Below are 13,348 nucleotides of genomic sequence, written 5' to 3'. Positions count from 1 at the left end.
GATTTTACAATCGCTTTATGACGTAAAACAGTAACATTTACTTAAAAAATAAAAACCCATTTCTACACAACAAATAAATAATAATTTCAGCTGGAATTGGCCGATGGTCCTATGATGGGTTCGAAATTCGAATCCCGATAAGGACACATGTGATGAAACAGGGGGTCTACCGCGAAAATCGAAATTCGCAAATTGCGGGGATCTTTCCCTTTCACACTCTTTTTAGACGTAATTAGAGTGACAGAGAAAAATGCGTGCAATTGACGAACTTCGATTTGCCCAGATATTTGTTCCTGAGCCATGGGTATTGTCTATGTCTGTATTTATCTGTATAGGTATGTATAGTATATCGTCGCCTATCTCATAGCTTTGCTTAGTTTGGTTTGCTGCCGATTTGTGTAAGATTATCCCCAAATATTTACTTATTTATTGCCAAGGCGTTAAAATGCGTGTTTAGATATTTATGAGGACTTCGGCTACTATCTGATGACGACTGTACGCTAACACTTTAAATCCACAACTCTTGCGCATTGCGCATGTGACATTAACTCGTCTAATATTAGCGCGGAATTCGTAAACCGATCGGAGATTAAACGTGGGTATCGAAACTTGTTTACATTTGATATTAACCGTGATCGGAACTATGGGAGTAAAACTTTAACAATAACTTGTTAAGCGGACATAAAATAGTGCATACAGCCCTAAAAATATTCATGTCCATAGGGATAGGAATAGTATAGTATTTACAGCCATAAAAATATTTACATTCATAGATATTCGAATATTTTTAAGACTATAAGCACTCTTTTTACGTCCGCTTGATAAGTTTTGTTAAAGTTTTACTCCCATAGTTCCGATCACTGGATATTAACGTGTCTTACGGTTACGTTCGTATATTATCCAACTAGCACATAGGTATAAAACTTAGCTACTGTAGAGATCATTTTGCATGTATTTGTGTGCAGTTTACAAAAACGCATTATAATATATCGTTAAGAGGAAAGGGGACGGCCGCTTCTCCATACAAACGTAATCCCCGTTTTTTTGTCTGGATATTGACATTATGGAAAATATTTTTACATAATTTAACGTATATTAACAATAGCTATACCCCTACGTTTGACTTTTTTGGATCTTTTGATTATTATACAAATTAGAAGCGAAAAACAGTTTTCATAACATTTTTTAAATGCTCCAAACTCTTATAATAATTAAAAATTCTAAAAACACAAAGGTAGATTATGGGAAATATTTTTACTTAATTTAATGTATATTAACAATAGCTATACCCCTACGTTTGACTTTTTTAGATCTGTTGATTATTATACAAATTAGAAGCGAAAAACAGTTTTCATACAATTTTTTAAATGCTCCAAACTCTTATAATAATTAAAAATTCTAAAAACACAAAGGTAGATTATGGGAAATATTTTTACTTAATTTAATGTATATTAACAATTGCTATACCCCTACGTTTGACTTTTTTAGATCTGTTGATTATTATACAAATTAGAAGCGAAAAACAGTTTTCATACAATTTTTTAAATGCTCCAAACTCTTATAATAATGAACAATTCGAAAAAAACAAAGGTACATTATGGGAAATATTTTTACATAATTTAATGAATATTAACAATGGCTATACCCCCACGTTTGACTTTTTGAATCTTTTGATTTTTATAAAAATTAGAAGCAAAAAAACAGTTTTCATACAATTTTTTAAATGCTCCAAACTCTTATAATGCCCCACCCCACATTAACCAATAACATTAATATCCAGAGGGGAAAATAGGGACTACGTCTGTAGGAAAACATTTATTTTGTGTGTGTGTGTGTGTGTGTGTGTGTGTGTGTGTGTGTGTGTGTGTGTGTGTGTGTGGTTGGTGTGTTTACTGCACACGACACGTTATTTGTAATTACATCTTGGCAAAAAAAAAGTTGCCAATAATAAGTAAGTACAGTCAGCGTCAAATACTTTGTAGCAGTCAAAGTGGCCAAATAGTTCAGTACACCATACTAAATATATGGTGTACCGAACTATTTGGCCACTTTGGTTGCTATAATGTATTTGACGCTGACTGTACCTACTACCTAAAGTTTTTTTTATTTATTTACCGATAATTTTTGCGAATTTCCTTCAAACCTTGTCTTTAAAAATGTCTGTCAGTAGGTTAGTATGTCTAAACCAAAACACATAGTGGCAGCGCCGAAGCCAAAGAATTTTCATCTCTAAAGCAAGAACGATTTCAGAAAACTTTGTAAGTATGACATATAGTCTCTAAATACGGTCAATAATACACCTTTAAAATCTGTCGAGTTATACATCGTGTCTCTACCCTCTGAACATAGATGAGGACGAGTCGATAAAGGGTATTTCTAACCTGTGTACAAAATCTCATTCCAAACGCCACAGTATTAACAGAGAAATTAATTATTTACGATTTAATACTTCGGAACAGTCTGTATACATGGTAATTAAAGAGTATGTCATTTCACAAATGTTACTTCAATCTTATTGTCATTGCGAACGGTTAATACAGTATCCTCCTATTTATTGATGGTTTATTTGTATTAATTTAACGTTAAAAATATTATTTACATTCATATAATCAAATAATTTACCATATACAACATTTCTGAGAAGGAACTCTACTCGGGATCTCGGTCAATGTCCAGAGAGTAGATACACGTTGTATGGGCCCACGGTGTATACAAAAGGGGCTGTAGCTATAATATTTTACCTGCAACAGCGGCAATGTACTGCGGAGCTTTCTTCGTCTGTCCGCCCTTCTCCTGGACGGACAGCATGTGCAATGTCGGCTTGTCCATGGCACACTCAGGATGGCATTCTGGAACAAATGGAGACAAGGTTAATGTAACTGAAATGACGAAGGCCTACAGTAGTGAAGGCTGGAACCGGCGTCTTTAACTAGGGCCCCTAGGGTCCCTATTGTTTCCCATAAAGTTATAAGGCTTCACCGAAAGTCAGCGTCACGTAGTGTGTCCTAGCTAGACCTCAGCCTCACTTCGTGGCATCAAGCTGCTGAGTGAAGACCTTTTAGCACAATGTTCTGTTCGTTTGTATATTATATTTGTGTATGATAATTTATGTTCTTTTTGTACTAATAAATCCTTCTTATCATATCTTATCGTATAAGTCATAATGTAGATTGTCCGCATTTTCGTTAGTCAAATTTTTCTTTTTCTCAAAAACGCGTAACTTTTCAGAATTGCCAAACCTAACCTAACCTATCTATAGGATTATTCAAGGAAATTCCTGACAAGTTAACGGTTTCAGAGTTATGACTAATGATAATCTGACTATCATTACATTATGACTTTCAATAATTATGTCATACAAAGAGATCCGGGACCCCTAGATCCCCTAGGCCACCTCGCCACAAAGCCAGGCCTTTACCACTGAAGAGCTTCGTTACTTTTTCTTTAATATATGACATCTATTTCAGTTTATAATTTACTTTGTATCGTAGACCACTTTAAAAACCGCAAATCAAAATATTTGATAAAAATAATTTGAATGAAAAAACACTGTACAGTCAATGAATTTAATTTCAGTACTATTTCGTACCAATAGTAGGTATAAAGTCATTCAATCAATTTTTCGTGTTTTGACGACCTATCTGGCCTAGTGGGTAGTGACCTAGTGACCCTGCCTATGAAGCCGATGGTCCCGGGTTCAAATCCTGGTAAGGGCATTTATTTGTGTGATGAGCACGAATATTAGTTCCTGACCCATGGGCGTTTTCTATGTATTTAGGTATTTGTAAATATTTATATATATCGTTGTATAAGTACCCACAACACAAGCCTTATTGAGCTTACCGTGGGACTTCTCAATTTTTGTAATATTGTCCTATAATATTTATTTATTTATTTATGGCTCCATCAAGGTGATGATTCTGCCAATGTCGAGGTTGGATCAGACACGGCTAGTATATGAATCTTATCATATTGCGATCATAGACAGTGTTCGGTGGAGTATCCGATCAATCTGCAAATAAATACAAATGACCACTAAAGGTATAAAGTCCCTAGCGACAGTCCCTATTTCATGTTGATTGTCACTGTGACAAGGTACGAAATGGTACTGAAAATAAATTATTTGACTATACTAACGCTGGGCGCGTTGAATGCACTAAATTCTAATATCTATATCATCTATGTTTACTAATACACATTATGTCACCGTGTCACCGAGCACTGACCTTCCAACGGTGCACGGTGTCAGTGCACACAAGTCACCCGAGTAGATACATAATATACAAAACAACGCAACCAGTATGCAAATAATATATGCTACAAAGCAGAATTGTTTTCAATCCGTTCAGCAATCATCCATTATTAAGTACCATGAGCGTGAAACACCTACATTATACATTCGTAGGTACGTTGCCTTTAGTACTAGCTAACGCCAACATAATTCGAGGGGGCATGCTGCGAAAAACGAAAATCGGAACTTCGTTTTTCCGGTAGGCCCTCAATGTTACAAATCAGGAATGTCACAAATGTCGCATTCTTCACATTCACGAATGCGAATCCGAAATATCCGAATGGCCAGGATGCGAATGTCCGAATGCAATTCGAATGTTAGGGAATATGTATACATAAAACATAGTTACCTTAGAACGGGATGTTATAAAGTGTCAAAATGCATTACATACTTGAAAGCAGTTTGCGCGCACTGTCGGTACGCGAGTTGTTGACGAGACAGGACACGACACGACCTGCGCACATTCGCATTCGCAAAACATTCGCTTCATTTGATGCGAATGCGAATGTATAAAATTATGCGAATTCGTGTCATCCCTTAGTTACAATCATGAGTATGCGACGCTCTGCATCGCTATCAATATTAAATAGGATGATACTTGTATATTTAACATTTCTAATTGTCAACGGCACTGATCAGGACGCGCCTGAGTCGTAGTTTGCCAGGATGCGATAAATTGCATGACGGTCCACAATGGACTATTACAGACCTTTACTGGGTACAAATACATGTACTGGGTAGGCCATATACATGATGGGACAGATAATCCGACTAACTTTAAACACGATGTTGTGGCGTAGATAAAATGACAACCGTTTATCGAACAAACGCCAAAGTAAAAATGTATGTAAAATAATGTTAATGTACTATTTTTATTTTTTCTGGAAAAAATACTAACAGCAACAATTTTTATTACCTAACCCGTTGGCAGAGCGGTGGCTTCAAATGTCCGCAACACTAAACACTAAAAATCAAAACCAAAGTTATTTTTAAAAGTAAGTTAAAACTTTGGGACCTAATCAAATATTTTGATATTATAAATTATAAACTGAAATAGATGTCATGTTTCAAAGAAAAAGTGACGAAGCCCTCCAGTGGCGTGGCGATAGTGGTGGGATCCGGGCTCCGCCACTGTCACTACTGTACTGTTTAATAGGGTTGCCATAATTATTCGGAAGGGATACGGGACAATGGGGTAGTAATAGCGTTGCGGGGGGAAGGGGTGTGCAAATACATATTCCCGTAGCTTTAACTCACATAGGTATGAAACAATGTGGTTAAACAGAGATGATGATGGTAAAACGGGACGGGTAAAAATACGGGACGCGATATTTAAATAGCGTGGCAGTCGGACAGTCCCGTATATATGGGACGTAAGGTAACCCTATTAATATATGACATCTATTTCAGTTTATTAATGTTAGTCGGTTTGTGAATAGTAGCTTACAGTAAGTAAATAGTATGTATATTGAACCAGTAGGGCTAAGATGGGCTCTTTATTATTTGTCACCATGCCTGTCACGTTCTTATGTAAGCGCGAAAGTGACGGGCATAGTGACAAGTGATAAAAATGGAGCCATGATGCCACCGCAGTACTAATACATTTTACGTGTAAAACTAGAAATAAATTTTATGTTAATGTAACTAGTTAGGCGCTCATATCTTTCTTTACAGTATGATTATAAATAATACCCGTATATAATACATGTATAAAGTATATAGAGAGAAATGGAAGGAAACTGGTACTTATAGTATAGGTTTATACCTATTTTAAGTATCAGCGAAAAACTCTTGGACTATGTAATATTTTATAAGAAATTATGTATAAGATGTAAACTTTTGAGCTTAATAAACTTATCTTCTTCTTCTTCCTCACGTTGTCCCGGCATTTGCCACGGCTCATGGGAGCCTGGGGTCCGCTTGACAACTAATCCCAAGATTTGGCGTAGGCACTAGTTTTTACGAAAGCGACTGCCATCTGACCTTCCAACCCAGAAGGGTAAACTAGGCCTTGTTGGGATTAGTCCGGTTTCCTCACGATGTTTTCCTTCACCGAAAAGCGACTGGTAAATATCAAATGATATTTCGTACATAAGTTCCGAAAAACTCATTGGTACGAGCCGGGGTTTGAACCCGCGACCTCCGGATTGCAAGTCGCACGCTCTTACCGCTAGGCCACCAGCGCTTTTTTAATAAACTAAACCACTGTTTTTAATTAGCGCTTAATAAACTTATCTTATCTTATCTTATATCGCTATCGCTAAAAAGCGACACAGTTACAGTTTAATTTATGGCTCCTGTTACCGGTATACGAAATGTCGGTTAATAGTGTGGGTGATAAATCAAAGTATCTAAATCAATATTGTTACGCTCCATCTTAAAAACAGTGCCATAGGTCGCGCTTCGGTAACAACAATTGATAAGTCCCAATAAGTGGTGCATTGCAATCAGGATGAGCTAAATGAGCTTGTCTGGAGATGTTATTGTGACTAGTTGATTTCGAATATCATAATCAAATGTGACCATGTGACAGTAGAGACTTTATAATACATATCACTAAACGTGTCTAGTGAAATGATAAAAGTCATAAAAGTTCATAAAACTAGTTGACTCTTCGAGCTCGTTTCGTCAAGTCACTGACGTGGTTCAGGGATTCTATCAATTTATTAGTCTGGTGAAATGTCATAGGGAGTTGACATTTTTTGGACGATTCCGGCATCTCACTGAACCGACTCAGGGATTTGATCAAAGTACCGAAGTTCAGAGAAATTCCTGTCATTTTGAAAATATAAAATTCTGTTCCGTTGAAAGATTTCCTTATACCAATGTCAATGATTTTGATTAAATATGCCCTAATGACGTCCGCAGACGGTGAACGAAAGTTTTCGACTCATAAATGGGTCCTAAGTCATAGTTATATTTTCAAAATGACGAGCGTTTTTCCGAGCCTTGCAAATGACCGAACTTTTCTAGGCAAATGAATGGAGTAGCTTTTTTAACATCCCGCGTGACTTGATCATGTCTCTTAGAGATTTGTTCAAATCCCTGTTTTGATCTTTTCACTGTGACATTATAAAACGTGTATTTTTAATACAAACGTAAATTAAAACGAGGCATAGGTTTTAGTGTTAGCACTAACATCGACAAAACAAACACAAAATACAAACAATACAAAATATTTTTTAAATTTAGCCTTAATTGAGTTCAATAAATTTTTGTCAATTTTTCGAGCGTCACCTATTGCGTAGAACAGTCATCACTTGTGACCAATCAACATCGCGTCAGTAAATGCAACTTCTAATAGAATAAAAGGAAGATCAGTAATATAGGTACAAGTACTGTACGCTAAATTATTTAATAAGGAAAAATAAAAGTACTATATTATTTTGTAAAACAAGGAAACTGTATATAAAATTCAGATAATGCAGTTTCCTTGCGATCCATTTTTTGTTAACGTATCTACTAAATACAATCACGTATTAATCTAATGCTTGGAGCCAGTGATAGCTGATACTGATAACTGACAAGTGTTTATTATCAGGAAACTAAAATGGCCTTCGATATTGGGGTTTAGATTGGTTACTGTTTTGACAAAATAAGTCAGGGCAAGTTTCTTGCCGGTATCTTCACGGGTAGTGTTGACCGAAACGTTAATGCAATAGACCATTAACCATTACAGATTGAACCGTAAACTGTACCCGTCCGTTACTGTTTACGGTTCAATTTGTAATGGTTAAACGCAAATAACGTTCGGTCAACACTGTTCACGGGGCCCTTGTGTATAGATCGTGTCATTCACGAAGACGCGTACCTTGGACTCGTAATTCCATCTCACAAATCGACGCATCATCGTGGATGTCACTAACTATAGAGTTAGAACCGTTTTGACATTCAAAAGTGGATTGTAATATTATATACCTAGATTGAAGATTTTTGAAGTAAAAACTTCTTTAGCGGCGCTGTGCTTTTTTTGTGATGGGGAAAAAATGTTAAGCTCGCGAAAGGTCACGTGACAGATTCGTCAGACTGAAAATTCGTAAGACGGACACGTGACCTGATCGAAAAACTGTTACAATGTCATTGAAGCCAGTAGACCGATGTTAAATAATTGTAATAGGTCTGAAGTGTTAAATTTTGAATGTAATATAAATTGTCATGTTTGTGTACGATAGTGCAATAAATGAATATTGTATTTTACACATAAATGATAGTACTTTTATACTGATAATTAAAGCAATTCGTGCAAAAATTTTCCCTAACCATTCCAAAATATCAAAAATGAACAATGTTAATATTCAAGTTTTCACTTCTGCCGGCACTCCCGGAATGCAACCCGTTGTTTTTTCAATTTATGTTCTGTAAAATCGTCTATTTTCGGAGTAGGTACTTACGAGATTCAAACAAAGTTTGGCGACATTATAAGCACAGCGACATACAGAGCCCTAAAACGGGTAAAAGATAAACTCTTCTCATCACTAATCAAAATACGAAACACCGAACCAATAAGGGCAGAAGAGACTAAATCGTAGGCTTGGCTGCATGCCGCCGAGGCCGAAAAACCGAACCTTCCCGCCGAAAAACGAACCGAAACATGATTCTTATGCTGGAATCTAACCCAAAATTTCGGTCAGACACCGAAATACAGGTTGAAATTGTACGCTAAAGGCGCCCACTGATTAACAGTCTGCCGGACGGTATCGGCCTGTCAGAACAAAAAGATGACAGTTCCGAACAACTGACAGGCCATACTGAACACCTTTTACTATGGGACTAACCCCGAAATCGCGAAAAAAATCAGTTCCTTCACCAAAATATATGAATGGAACTACAGATTATTAAAAAAAATTTTACTTTGCTTATCCACGAAAAGATAACGTGCTAGTCAATCAGTGCTAACCTTTTACTATCTAACTAACCTAACGTACTTGCGTATTTTTACTATTTTTACATGCAATTAATGCCTGACTGTATTCATTACTCCAGATTATTTTTTCGCGATTACGGAGTTGGCCCCATAGTAAAAGTTGTTCAGTAAAACCTACATATCCATCCCTCAGCGTATGGTCAAACATAATAATTTCTCCCTGCACACGTTTCGGCGTGGCCAAAATTTTCGGCTGTTAGCCGAAACCGAACCTTCGGCCGAAACATGATTTTTATACCGAAACCTACAGAACCAAAACTTCGGTCGGACACTAATGGAACTCTAAGAACCATTCGAAGATAAACAGAATTTGTCAACTCCTTATCAAGACGTATGCCATTCTAAGGGGGCCCTCTGATTACCAGTTCGCCGGACGATATCGGCCTGTCAGTTAGGGCTTGTGCACAAATCACGCGAGGTTCGATAGGGGGAACGAACGAAAAAATCACGATAGATCACGTTGGGGGGTATAAGGAGACCTCACGTGTATTTTTCTATAGTGAACGAAACTGAGAAAAATATCTACCACATACTTTTTCTCGGTTTCGTTAATAAATCTTCACTTGGCACTTCAAATTAGCGAGTTTAAACAAGATTTACTCTATACAATGCTATTTATCTTCCAATTATGTCGAATGAAATAATAAATTAAAAATACACGTGAGGTTATGTGGGGGAGGGGGGGTTCGCCAAGACCCTCACCAAATATCACCAAGGGGGAGGGGGATCAAAAAAGTAGCCGAAAAAACCTCGCATGATTTGTGCACAAGCCCTTATTCGCGATTGTCAGATTTTTCGAATAAGTGACAGGCCGATATCGTCCGGCGATCTGGTAATCAGTGGCCCCTTAAGCCTAAATACAAACTTTCCTAAAAACTTTGCAATCAAGAGATCAACCTGTCATCGCTAAATAAGTAAGGATTTAGATAACAAATTCACTGCTACTGAATATTATCTATGACTGCGTGAAATCCAAGTTTATGGTATTAAATACGTTGTTGAGATATAAGAGTTTTATGATATGCGCAATAAAACGAACAAATACTAGCTTTTAGAGTATTTGTTTAAGTTTTTTAAAGTCGTATCTGAATACTTAGGATTAACTGAAGTTTCTTTATTATATTTTGATTAATATTTTTACAATTTTGAATAGCTAACTTGGCAGTGACTTTGATATCCCAGACTGTGCAAGTGTTAAGTAAACGTCATAATTTCATAGAAGTTTGACATTTAAAATAACACTGTCACAGTCTGGGCTATCAAAATTGCTGGCAACTTAGCTTTGTCTGACTAGGTAGGTACTCGAATATTTTAGAGTATAATAAAGATTTAGGAAGATTTATTAACCGTATGACCGTCATCAATATACGTGGGCCAATTAAATCCGTCAGATTTTAAAGGTGTATTCTTGACCGCATTTAGAGAGTAAAATGTCATACAAAGTTTCCTGAAAGCGATCTTGTTTTGGAGATAATGACAGTTTTTGTGAAAATTTGTTTCTGTAATAACTTAGTGAAAAGCGCCTTTTTAGCTGTGACGCAGCCGATATGTGAATTGGTTTAGACATACCTACAGACAGACATTAAAGTTTTAAAGGAAACTCGCAATTTGTATCTGTTAATAAAAAAACATTTTACTTATTCGTTGTAATTTCTTTTTCACAAAGGTGTAAAAATAAATAACTTGTCGTGTGCAGAAAACGTAAAACTTTTTTTCGGCAAAAAAATTATAATAATTTTGCGAATTGGGCCAAAATTCATATAACATTTTTTGCTTCTTATGACCTCAGGATGCGTGGATAATGCACCGTGGGCCAATTAAATCTGTCAGGTTTAATTGGCTCACGGTGTATACCAGACTTGAATATTTGCTTTTCTTTAGCAAAAGTAGTATGCACACTGCCATAATTATTACATACTCTAAAACATATTTGTTATAACTAGTGACATTATATAATTACTAGCTGTGCCCGCGGCTCCGCCCGCGTGGTATTTGGTCTGTGTCAGTAACCGGCTCATTCACCGCTAATTTCTCTGCCTCTCCCCTGGAGGTGGAACTTGAAGTAAAGTTGATAGATGGATACGCTAGAGGACTGTAGTGTAGATAAAATATTTTACGATTAGGTACCACTTAATAAAACTACACTCCAAAATCATTTGTTATTTTTTTCAAATTCGTCCTTATTCAAATTTTTGACGTGATTTAAACGACATAGAGTAGTAGATGTATATCGGACAATACAGTTCCACTTTTGTACTTTTTTTTACGTCCTTGACTGTACCTATCCAAATCATGTCCATGGAAAATATCATCCAAATCGGTGCTCCAGACCAATCAGTCTAAGCATGAAAAGGTAAGAAATATACCCATAGAAATCCATACTTCCGAACACTATCGAATTTAGGTGTAATACCTAGACGCTCACGGAGAACTGTAGGCGCTCGAAGTAGAACGGGAAATTGCTCAGGATGAGGGGGATGCGCGGGATGAACACGACTTCTGCGGCGCCGCACCCCGTCAGGATCTGCACCTCAATGAGGTTTCGCTGCAGCTGCACTACTTTTAGCTGGGTTCCGTTGCATAACTTCGGAGGCAACAAATTCCGAAGAAGCATGATTGGAACTCCAACTTTCAGGGTTAATGTGTGTGCTGGGAGTCCTGAAGCACTCGATGAGCTAAGTAACTCTACCGGGTATGTTGTGACATTGCCTTCATCCAAGACAGTGTTAATGGAATTATATACTGCATATACCTTCGATTTCCGCCTGCTCATTTTTCTGCGTGAGCATGGACCGTTCCTCTATGGGCGTGAGTATGGATCTCTCACACACCCAAGAATGGCTCAGGTCTCCGTACACGCTACGAATGGGGTTTTCAATGGATGGAACGATGCTGCATAACGTCTCTGGTAGTTATGGCTATTCGCTATAGTTTCGTAACCTCAATGCCTTGCGAGACTTTCGTGAAAGGTTCGCTTTTTTTCGGGAAGGTATTTTCAGTTTTTAGTTCTTATGGCATTTTAACGCGTATAAAATGCGAGTCCCAAATCGTTTGACATTTACACCGCAAACATCAGAGAATTTTTTTTTCTTAGTGGGTACTGCTACGAAGGTGGGTACCTTCGTAGCCATTCTTAAGTGCTTAAAAGAGGCTATACGTATGAATATGGATACGATAAAATTACGATTAGGTATAATGCATGACGGAGAAAATATTTTTTAAAATAATTATGCAGTTATACGCGTGTTGATATGTGTGTTGATTTTGCCACTACTTAATTATGTAAGTAAACTCATTTTTAACCGACTTCAAGATTTCAAAAGGAGGAGAATCGAGGGAGCTCTTCAAATATGAAAGTCATACATATAATGATTTTTGTATTTTCTTTAACAAATCTAGCATTTACAGTTAAAAAAGTGACATTTGATGAAGTGGAACTGCTGATGATGATCAGAATGGAACTCTTCAATGATACACAGTACACGTTTGGCGATTTGTCCTCTTCGCTGTGTTTGTTAAGTAAATTAGATTTTCAAGACAAATTTTTGTCAAGTTCGAGTTCTGACGATGGGGTCCATGAGCAATCGAGGGAACTCTTCAAATGTGAAAGGCATATATATATAGTGATTTTTAGATTTTCATCAACAAATCAAGGATTTACATTTCTAGAAGTGACATTTGATGAAGTGGAACTGTTCATGATGAACAGAATGGAACTCTTCAACGATGCATAGTTCACGTTTGGCAATTTGTTCTCTGTGCATGTTTATCAAGCACATAGGTTTTCAAGATACATTTTTATATTTCTATCCTATTTAGTTTTTTTATAATTATCTGGTGCTTTATTTCATGCATGGTGTGAAATAATTTATCTTAAATACAGTCGAATACCCTATTGCGGGTATCTTACCAGTCAACCATAGGGCAAATCTGAAATGTGTCAAGGTGGGTGCAGTGACAAAAAAAAACATGTTACCTTCCTTTTCTACATTATTAGGCGTAGGACGCTGTCTTTTTAATTTAATTGTATGAAATCAAAAATCAACAATAATCGTTCTTTCACCGATCTACCTCATTGAAGTCGGTTTTTTTCTTTTCTTCTAACTTTAGAGTTAATTTGGTAAAATCCTTCC

The 13,348-nt window shown here is 36.7% G+C and overlaps 1 protein-coding gene across 3 annotated transcripts in view; it reads right to left on the bottom strand.

Annotated features, from left to right (window-relative positions):
* Positions 1 to 13,348, bottom strand: part of LOC133529606 (facilitated trehalose transporter Tret1-like) — a 54,547-nt gene that overhangs the window by 16,291 nt on the left and 24,908 nt on the right. For all 3 annotated transcript variants that reach the window (XM_061867355.1, XM_061867353.1, XM_061867354.1), the window contains exon 2: positions 2,742 to 2,849. In XM_061867355.1, the coding sequence (XP_061723339.1) occupies positions 2,742 to 2,829 (88 nt within the window). In that variant the 5' untranslated portion in view covers positions 2,830 to 2,849. The remainder of the gene's footprint in view (positions 1 to 2,741; positions 2,850 to 13,348) is intronic.

Source organism: Cydia pomonella, chromosome 21, assembly GCF_033807575.1.
Source record: "Cydia pomonella isolate Wapato2018A chromosome 21, ilCydPomo1, whole genome shotgun sequence".
Lineage (NCBI taxonomy): Eukaryota > Metazoa > Arthropoda > Insecta > Lepidoptera > Tortricidae > Cydia > Cydia pomonella.
The sequence above is the reverse complement of the archived record's forward strand: the minus strand, read 5'-3'. Positions and strand labels throughout refer to the sequence as shown.